We start from the raw sequence: 11,242 nt of genomic DNA, 5'->3' as shown, positions 1-11,242 counted from the left end.
ATATTTTCACATTAGCCAAATTACCCAGCTCCTCTGAGTTTGTGGGTATATATAGTTTTTAAGATTTTGGGCTAGAACTTTACATATGTATATATAAAACGATTTAGCACAAGCAAATAATTTATATTTCTATAATATTGTTCCTTTTACATTTATCAAATGTTTGGTCATACTTTTGTAAATGGTTCAACTTATTAACATTCTATAACATAATGTTTTAAATTGTTTACTCTATAACATAATGTTTTAAATTGTTTACTCTATAACATAATATTTTTAATTGACCACACACACTATAATTTTTCAGGTTTTTTTTTCTGTTTGTATGTTACATTCCCAAGCTATAGTTGTTTCTTTTCATCTACTACCACCTTTACAGTATGCATGATTCATAATATTTGTAATTTCACTATAATGCATAGTTGAGTTACTTTCTCCTATTCTCCTCTCTCGGGAGTGCAATCCATTTATGAATTTTATTTCTAATTTGTTCTACTGATGGAGGTAAGTTGATGTCTGTACTGTGTGTGTTTAAACACACACACACACACACACACACACACACACACACACACACACACACACAGAGAGAGAGAGAGAGAGAGAGAGAGAGAGAGAAAGAAAGAAAAAAAGAAAGAAAGAAAGAGAGAGAGAGAGAGAGAGAGAGAGAGAGAGAGAGAGAGAGAGAGAGAGAGAGAGAGAGAGAGAGAGAGAGAGAGAGAGAGAGGGGGGGGGGGGGGGAGGTCTGTTAGACTGTGAACAAACTTTCAATTTAATTATTCACGGTCTAATGCCCTTCCTTTTACGTTTACTTTTACATCTAGCAGTTAATATGATGTATTTTCCAAGTACAAGCCAGCTCTATATTATATTCATCTTCTTAATTTAAAACATATATGTTTTGTTGAAAATACAAGTTATATACTCCTAGACACGATTTAACTCAAAAGTTGTATTGTCTTTTTTATTCATATCTAATTGAATGGCTGATATACTGATATTCTTAGGAATTACTTAATACGTATCATAACTTTAAAAAAGATGCCCTTGATATTTGTATAACTATTGTTATAACCTTAATTTGTGTAAATTCAATTAGTGTTTGATTGTCGTCGGCTTTATATAGTAAACAAATCAGGAAAAAAATGAAGTTCAGAAATGAAGAAACATGCTGGACGAATCAATTTTAGTCCCAGTTGATTAACAAATAAAATTTCATGACTGATGAAACATTCAATAAATTATCAAATAATATGATAATATGGCTGTAGCGATATACATTACAATGACTATAAAACAAATAACAAATAGCAAAGACAATATATAAATCTAAAGTTGATCATACATGGAGATACTGTAAAACAATAATGTTAGAAGTCAGTCAAATTATAGACACCTACCTTCTTACCTGTAATTTGAAATTCTAAGAATCCTAGTAAAAACCCGCACTTATTAGAGTACTTCCCGTTCGAAATTATACTGTTGTGGCCACACTAACATTCCTTGAACATAATTAGAGTATGGTACGACCTCTCCCTATAATCTACCTTACCTATAATTTATCATAATCTGACTTTTTACAATTAAAGTGTGCACTACCAATACTTACGGGGCTAGAGCTTTGTTTCTTTTGTGAATATACAGTCGGATAGAGAAGTTCGCGACCAGATAATTAGCATGAAAGTATCATCTGAGGTAATGGGGAGGACTACTGCGGAGGTGTCGCCAGGACCAAGATCTATATGAGAACTCCGAAGTAAAGGATATGCCCAAAAAGGGAGCTCGGCCTGTGTCGACTAATGCCGAGTCGCAAACATTAGGTGGTGCAATCTCGACTGACCTTAGTCCTTAACCGTCGTGGTGCCTAGCCACAGCGGGAACCTGCAGGCGACAATTGCAACTACTCGTGCCTGGGCGGGGCGCGAACAACCGACCCCTCGGATGAGAGGCCGACAAATTACTTTGAGATTTGCGAAGATCTAGTATAATCCGACAAATTGACAAGGTCTACTTACATAGACCTTGGTTCAATTTGTTAACATACTATAGCACAATGTTTTAAATTGTTAACTCTATAACATAATAGTTTAAATTGGCCACACACTCTATAATTGTTCATGTTTTTCTGTTTGTATGTTACATTTTCAAGGTTATCTGTAGCCTAGACGGAGTCGAGCTATAGTTGTTCACACTAATGCATAATTGAGTTACTTTCTCCTATTCTCCTCCCTTGGGAGTGCAATCCATTTATGAATTTTATTTCATAATGCAACATCAACTGATATTGTTTTTCTTACATTCGTGATAATTAACAGATCAGGTACAAACATACTACTTATATTATTGTGAATTTCTTTGATCGATATAGTCATATATCATACTGATTTATAGTTATACTTCAATTTGAATCACTATAATAACAGCGAAGGCACGCATAAATATAACCTTTACAGTCTATATAACCACCCATTACGTTAGGCACGGTAGATGACACAGTAAATACATCCAAACGAGTACATATGATTTTGTTGTTGACCCACTATATTTCGCATTTGTATAGAATTCCAAGTTACTGCAGTTACATACTTTTTTGTATAAAAATAATATCCTAAAAATATAGTACATTTTTTTACGGAACTTATTCAACGAATTAACAGAGAAGGCTAAATGCATTTTCCTATTGCACGTGTGGTAACGAATATTCTAGCATTATCTTCCTGTTTTGGCATAACAGGAAACATATCTCAGGAGACAATTTATCCTAGTTTGTCCAGCTTCATTATGCAGGAGTGAGCAAATGCATGGCCTGTGCCTCGGCTGCAATGATAATGGTTGTTCCCTTTGGCTTGTGAATACTAACTAGGCTGCGGTTTGGTATTCAAGTTAGAGTCGGGATTAATGTATTGTGAAGTGCGTAAGGGATGAACAGATCATTTTCATATTCCTTCAGTAACTCAAGGTCTAACATGTGTTATGGAGTGAATGAGGATATCTGATCGGCATCTTGACACATGCCATGGCACGGTATTAATTTATATATGTGGTATTCGTGAACGATATCTTAGCTTTGAATCTTTTTATATTGTAAGTTATATAAATGTGATAAAAAAAAAAAAAAAAAAAAAATTGCAGTTAATATATCTGATACAAATATGATAGATAAGTAGTTTATATATATGTGTGTGTGTGTAATATATATATATATATATATATATATATATATATATATATATTTACACACACACATATCTCTGTGTACACACACGCGTGTATATATATATATATATATATATATATATATATATATATATATATATAAAATTGTGTGTGTGTGTGTTTGTAGACTGCATAAATCGTTGTCACATTGTGTACAATAAACAATGTACAAACATGTACGAAGGCTAGAACTTTTTTTTATCATTCTTAAATTCAAGACTTTATGAGTGTGCCCTTTAACTGCCTTTGATGTCATCCATCGTAAATGACAATTTGTTTACTGATTTTAGTAAAACCTGACGGTATTAAAAAAATTTTTAGTTGCTTTCAAACTTCGCTCTAGAAAAAAATCAATAACTCGCCACACTTCAACAAGCACATTCCTGTATTTAAACCTACATAAAAAACATTGTCATTCGGACGGTGGATGGGGAAAATTGTTTTGATAACTCTTTTATGCATGTTTCACGCCCAGTGAGTAGTCTGTATAAGGGAGGAATATTTGGTAGAATAATCATAATTTCATATCTAATACGAGGAAGCGTTACAATGTACGAGAACACAAGGAAATCTTCTTGGATCCAAGGGCTCTGTCTCTGTCACCTGCTGTGTGTCTTCAGTAAACCCCCCGTGGTCGAACGGGGTGTGAATAAGTGTTTTCTGTAATTTTATACTTCGACTGTGAATCACTCTCCACTCCCGAAGTCCAGATCTAACTTTGTGCCAATCGAACGAACAAGAACTATAGGTGTTAAATATTCAATCCGGTTTGAGAGGGGCACTTGGGTGTGGGTAAAGGAATTTAAAGTATGAAGCCTCAAGTAATACAAGCATTTGTATGGAGCATGACCGAAAAACGAGAAAGGAACACCTCTGTCACAATTCTATCCTTTTGGCAAGTTACACAATATCGTCCACCCAAATGTCCACTCCAAGACTGCGATTCGCCCTTCACTCAATCTCAACCCACCTCACGGGGGAATTGTCCATTTTGAGTTGCAAGGATTTACAGAAAAAGAGAAAGAGAAAGTATGGATGTGTATATTGCATTTTCCGCGCACTATCACACCAAATCCTTAAATGAGTAAAAGATAAAAATGCAAATCAGATCTCTGATCTCATTTAGACACATAAAAGCCTCATTTAAAACCCACACAAAGTTTGTCTTCCTAATTGCCAAAAAGTAAAACTGTAACATAATATTTGTGTAATAAATTTATTGTCAAGAGCATTACGTATGTCAAGTTAAATGCACCGGCATAATATTGTTATTACTTTTATCATTGTCACTGCATCTTTACTATCAACTTTGTCATCGTTAGTCATCGTGTCGATGTTGTTTTCACTCATTCGTATCGCCATTTTTCGCTGTCAACACCGTCATTCTTTCAAATCCAAACTAAAAACGTCGGAATCTTACTGGATGTGCTCTCACTAAAAAGAAAAGAGAATAGAGAAAAAAAAATATATGTATCCGTGTGTGTTAATACATATATACTTTATATTGAAGTTACTGTATATCTTAGTCTAGTATGGAGGCAAAGTCATGTACCTCCATTATAATGTTAATTCCCAATGGACCTTCTATATAAATACAGACGCATCTCTTCCATGAATGTGAGTAATTCAGCTACCAGATGACATCCATACAGGATGTGATAACTGAGTTCAGGATTATATAATCAAATGGTTTATATTAGCTCTCCAGATGCCGAACTTTCGTGTTGGTTTTCTGGTGCAAAAATTTAATGCAGCTTAAATGAATCCCTGGTATCTGCATTTGTACTAATGTTCTTTATACTTTACTTTATCCAATATCTAGTCACATCACTTTTGATTCCTGAAATAGCTGACCATTAGACAATCTCCAGTTTTCCTAAATCATAATAAACGTGAACATGATATTAACCTATAAATGTCGTACCATCACCTAAACGACAGTTTCTGTTGTGATAAAATCCAAAATAACTAATTACACTATGAAATATTTCTTTGTTGAAAAGTTTGAATTATTAGTGTCATCGCTGTTAACCAGTGACATTCATCACTCTTGTCAGAAAAAAAGAGAGGAACGTAGATAATAATAGTTACATTTCATTATTAACTGCAGCTTGCAATGGGCGATACTCTTCAGTGCATTATCAGTTCGTACATATCAGATAAAGGGTTCAGTCAAGTGTGATATGCAGGGGGGGGGGGGGCTTTAATAACTGATCATGGGTGAGTACTTCTACATTTGTTGCGCTTACAATTTACATCACCATCATTATCTGGATCATAGTCATAATAATTATTATATATTCATAATCATAAGATTAAGATAGTAATAGTAATTGTAATAATAATAATGATCCAAATATTGATGATGATGATGATGATGATGATGATGATGATGATGATGATGATGATGATGATGATGATGATGATGATGATGATGATAATGATGATGATGATGTGGAGGAGGAAGAGAAAGATGAGGAGGAGGAGGAAGATGAGGAGGAGGAGGCGGAGGAAGAGGCCGGCAACGACTATGGTAATTTTACGTTTAAAGATTTAAATATATATATATATATTTTTTTTTAACAGCCTCTCATTATTGAAAACGTAAAAAAAAAAGTGTAACTTGAGAGTATGGTTAGTATGAAACGAAAATGACGTCACTCTTTGTCATATAAGCAGGAGCCCCTTCAAAATGTTACTATTTATTCTTTACATAATGTAAAAATGGTGTACGGCACTTGTTTAACGTTTCGGGTTTAGACTTAGCCTCTTCATTGCATTTTTTGTTGCTCTTTAATACGCCATTCATTCGCTTGGGCAAACTCTAAACCTTAAGATTTACACGATTTCTGTGCTTTTAGAGTCTTGTGAATATTTTGATAAATGAGGTTGCTATCAATCAGAAGATGAACTATAATACCACACACGTTGTTAACCACAAGATGGTGTATACGATAGTAAATAATTATCAAGAGATTACTTCTCAAGAGATTATGTGTCTATAGCCTTTCATTCTAGAACATTAACGGGAAAGTGCCTAAGGGATCGCGCTATAGTTAGTTATTATTTTTTAAAGAGTTTTAAACGTGATAAAATCTGCCACTACATACTCACGCTTTGATTTCCGGAAGCAACGCACAAGAGCAACCAAAATAACAACGAAGGGGGAGAAGAAAAAGTAGACGGTGAAACAAATAAAAAATAGCAATAACAAGAATCCTCAACTTAATGTAAAAACCACAAAGAGATTTTCCTTTCCCGGACCACATTTCCAACGAAAGGCACGGATATTATCTCTCGCCAACAAACAGATGTCAATAAAAACAAACTCCGATTCTCTTCTCTCAACCAAAATAAGACAGGAAATACAAACCCTATTTAGGCAGCAACATCAAAAGGAGAGTTTCCCTTTTATCGAGTTAGTTTTTGTGACCTACCTCTCCCTGGGTGCCTGAACCTCGCCTGACCTTTCATCAGGCCTCTCCTAGTGGGGACTGTAATTTCCTGTCAGCGGGAAGTGTAGTATTCAAGCTAAAATTACTCCTTTTGACACTGGGTATAAAGGCGACACTCTATATCTAGAGTCACACGTATGGGATCTCCAAGACCCTCTTGCTATCACATGTTGACGTCTGTTGTGCATGTTTTATCTGCCAAGAACCGTCTGTTGATTATACTGGAGCAGACATTTTAATTCATAATAATTCATCTTTATTTCGCATACGCTTGTTTTGATTAAGCGCTAGTAAAGGAGTTATCGTATTGCGTTGATAAATAGACAATTTCTGGCTCCATTTGTATCTTTTACAGACAACCTTTCTTTGCCAAGGAACTTCCCTTTTATGAAAATTATTTATAAAAGCGTATGTACGAACCGGTAAACAAAATCTAATACATGCTGAGTGGTTTCGCCTTGTTGCTCTTCATAAATGGTAGATTGTGTGTAGGAATGAACCTAATGCCGCTTCAGAGGAAATCATTAAAATTCCCAATGTAGCATGTTTAACACCGAAGCCATCGTCAAGTCAAGAGAGGTCAGGCGTTTGGACCTGTATTATTAGACAGGAAATGAGATGTAGGATTTTATTTGAATAAAGATCGAAGAAGTTAGAGAAATCCTTACAGGTCGCGCAAGAATGATATTAAGAAAAGGTATTTGCAGATGAAAGAAGAATATGACAGAGGAATGGATACAAAAAAAAACAAAAAAAAACACATTATGTAAATCCGACTTCCTGGATATAATGTGTAGACTCAGGTCTAATTGGAAAAAGCTTTTCAAATAAGTGTGTGATTATTTTGTACTTGATAAAATATAGTATATGATGGTATGAATGGTATATGAGAATTATTATAATTTAGTCTGCCTGTCGTAACTATATCGTCATGCGAATATCTGGCTGTTAATTATCTTACAAGACAAAGGGCGAAATACCTGAAAATTCTGCTCTGCGTGCATAGCTTCTTTCTGAGTTTGTACCATAAGAGAGACACTGATTACTCTCAACTTACGGTTGCTCAGGATTTGAGTGAAACCGTGAAATGTTTCATAAAATATTAAGTAAGTAAATGTCGACTGAGGAGGGATTCTTTAATGAAAATGAGCCACGAGGAATTGTTGCTAATGCTAATTTCTGATAATCAGATGATAACGATCATCTTTCATACTTCATAGGATCATACTTCTGTTATAAAGACTAATATTAAGCTTCATGTAACGAGGGCATGGAAAAGAGAGAAACGGGATGTTTGAGTTTCCAGCAAGTAAATCGAAACAACATAATTTAAGCAAAATAGTTTGTTAAAAATCATAATTTATTTAAGTATTGTAAAATATTAATTCATTCTCAGTATTGGTTTTCTTTCCGGGGGCTTAAAGACATATTCATAACTACTTTGCCATCTTAGCAGAAATGACTTTTGAGATTTTTACTTTCCGAGTAAAAGCCCTTGACATACTTATGGGATACTAGATGTTCCAATGTCCGTGTCTCAAAGAAAAAGTCCGGATGAAAAGTGAGTCTTTACGACCTTAATCAGCTTATAGCACAGGACAAGCTAAACAAGGGAGGGAAGTATGAGGTCAAGATCAGCTGATCTTGGCCTCAGACTTATATATGTATATATATATATATATATATATATATATATATATATATATATGTGTGTGTGTGTGTGTGTATAAGTATACAAACACAGACACATATGTGTATATGTATATATATATTATATATATATATTATATACATATATATTATATACATATATATTATCTATATATATATATATTATTTACATATATATTATATATATACATATATATGGGAGTATACAAAGAAAGTAAGTCTGAGGCCAAGATTCATATATATATATATATATATATATATATATATATATATATATATATACATATATATATATATATATATACATATATATATATATATATATATATATGTGTGTGTGTGTGTGTGTGTATGTGTGTGTGTGTATTATATACATATTTATATATTTATATAGATATTTATATTTTATAAATATACATATGCATATATTTATACATATATGCATACACACACACACACACACACACACACACACACACACACACACACACATATATATATATGTATATATATGTATATATATGTATATGTATGTATATATATATATGTATATATATGTATATATATGTATATATATGTATATATATGTATATATGTATATATATGTATATATATGTATATATGTATATATATGTATACATATACATATATATATATATATATATATATATATATTATATATATATATAAGCATTAGCAGAGCTATCTATGTGCAGAGATCTATATATCGTTCGTTGATTGTCTGCCGCGAGGCAGGTTCAGCACCACACACGCATTTTGATCTTCAGCTCTACACTTGATCTCCCCAGATGTTTTTGTTCTGCCGTTTTTTTTCTTACGCCAGTGATCGAATAATATCATTATTTTCCTTCCTATGCACCTTTTGCCGTGTAACCTCCCTTCGATGACATCCTTTAGCAGTCCCTGGTGTCTCATAACGTGACCAATCCACTTCTTCTGCCGGTTATAGATGATCGAGATCAATGTTCTTTTCTCTCCAATCCCACGCAATATTTTCTCATTTGTCACTCTTTCTGTCCAACTTATCTTCTCCATTCTCCTCCAAAACCACACACTTTCCAATCTCCTGATATCTTCCTTTTTCAGTGTCCACGACAACATGTCCTTATAATAGCACGCTCCACACTAAGGTTTTAATCATCCTCTTTTTCAGCCGTAAATTGAACTTCTTCGTTAGCAGTTCTCTTCTCGAGTTAAAGGCAACATTTGCTAGCGCAATCCGTGATCTTATTTCAATACTGCAATAGCCGTTGCTTGTCAAAATACTCCCGAGGTATTTGAAGCTTTTAACTTGTTCCAGTTTTTTACCATTCAGTTTGATCGTGACATCACCTTCGCCGTTTGTGTTGATCCTCATAACCTTCGTTTTCTTTATGTTAACTCTCATTCAAAATCCTTAACAACTGCGTTCAGACTGTCCATTATTTCTTGTAACCCCTTCTCTGAATCTGCTACCATAGCCTGGTCATCCGCAAATCTCACTGCTTTTAACAGTTGACCGCCAACCTTTACTCCCTCTTCGCAATTCTCGAGTGATGTTCTGACCATTGCTTCAGCAAATACATTGAAAAGAGAGGGTGACATCAAGCAACCCTGACGCACCCCTCTACCAATCACTGCTGGGTCCGACTCTCTGTCTTTTGTCCCTACTGTTGTTGTTTGTTGCATGTATAATTCGGTGATCAATCTTCTATCTCTCCAATCCACCCCGATACTTTTTGAGAATTTCCATTAGTTTCTCCCAACTGACCCTGTCGAAAGCTACGAACGATACATCTAACACTTGATCATGTTCAATGCTTCGGTCTGCCAGAATTCTCATCACCGGTATCGCTGCTCTTGCTCCACGTCCTTTAATAAAGCCAAATTGATCTTGTCCAATTGCGTCGGTTTTTTTGTTCTCCGATCTTTTTGACAGAATATTGAGCATAATCTTGGATGCAGTGCCCTTTAATGTCTAACATTTCCGCCGGTATATTGTCTGTTCCTTCTGCCTTTCCTGTTTTTAGCTCTTCAATTGCTTTTAGTACTTCCGCTCTCATGATGTCTGGTCCGATTTCATACTTATCAACTTCTGGTTCTTCTTCTACAAACAATTATGTTTGTCTTCCATCCTTGTTGTACAGCATCTATATATATTCCTTCCACCTCTTCTTGATGTCGTGCGGGTCCGTTAGTAATTCTCCATTTTTACTTTCTATTCCTTTTTGAGCATTGTTGCTTCTCTTGTCGGAAGTTAATTTCTTTATTCGGATCTTCCCATGACATCCAGCCTTTTCTATTTCTCTACACTCTTCTTCCCACCACTGTTCGCTTGCCCTGTCCGTTGTTCTTCTCAATTCGTTGTTCAGTGTCCGATATTTTCCCCTGCCCACTTCGGTGTTGACATTTTTCCACTTTCTCCGCTCATCCATCTTTACCAGCATTTCTTCAGTCACCCAGGGCTTCTTTATTCTCTTCGTTTTAACTTTACCAATGGTGTTTCTGCTCCTTTCATCATTGCGTTCCGTAATCTTCCCCATCTATTGTTTGCTGTGATTGCATTTTCGGTGTTTTTCGCCAGTTCGTTGTTGGTTGCATTCACGTACTCCTCTGCCTTTTCCGTCTTTAGTTGTTCTCTGTCCCATTTTAAGATTGATTTTGCTTTGGCTACCTTCTTCAGCTTGGGACCGACTTTCATAATCACCAGATTGTGATCTGAATCAACATCTGCACCTGGGTGGGAACACGAGTTCTTTACACTTGTCCTATACCTTTGTCTGACGATGATGTAATCCAGCTGCAATCTCCTTATGTCTCCTGGAGCTTTCCAAGTGTATCTTCTTCTGTTGTTGTTCTTGAACAATGTGTTTGTTATCGACAGCTTGTTTCTCACACAG

The 11,242-nt window shown here is 34.9% G+C and overlaps 1 protein-coding gene across 1 annotated transcript in view; it reads right to left on the bottom strand.

Moving 5' to 3' along the window:
- Positions 1-10,812: 10,812 nt before the first annotated feature.
- LOC125040432 (craniofacial development protein 2-like) overlaps positions 10,813-11,242 on the bottom strand; it is an 805-nt gene continuing 375 nt past the window's right edge. The window contains exon 2 of the mRNA XM_047634984.1: positions 10,813-11,242. This exon is cut by the window's right edge and continues 263 nt beyond it. Within this exon, the coding sequence (XP_047490940.1) occupies positions 10,813-11,242 (430 nt within the window).

This window comes from Penaeus chinensis, chromosome 29 (genome assembly GCF_019202785.1).
Source record: "Penaeus chinensis breed Huanghai No. 1 chromosome 29, ASM1920278v2, whole genome shotgun sequence".
Lineage (NCBI taxonomy): Eukaryota > Metazoa > Arthropoda > Malacostraca > Decapoda > Penaeidae > Penaeus > Penaeus chinensis.
This window is presented reverse-complemented; position numbering and strand designations above follow the sequence as displayed.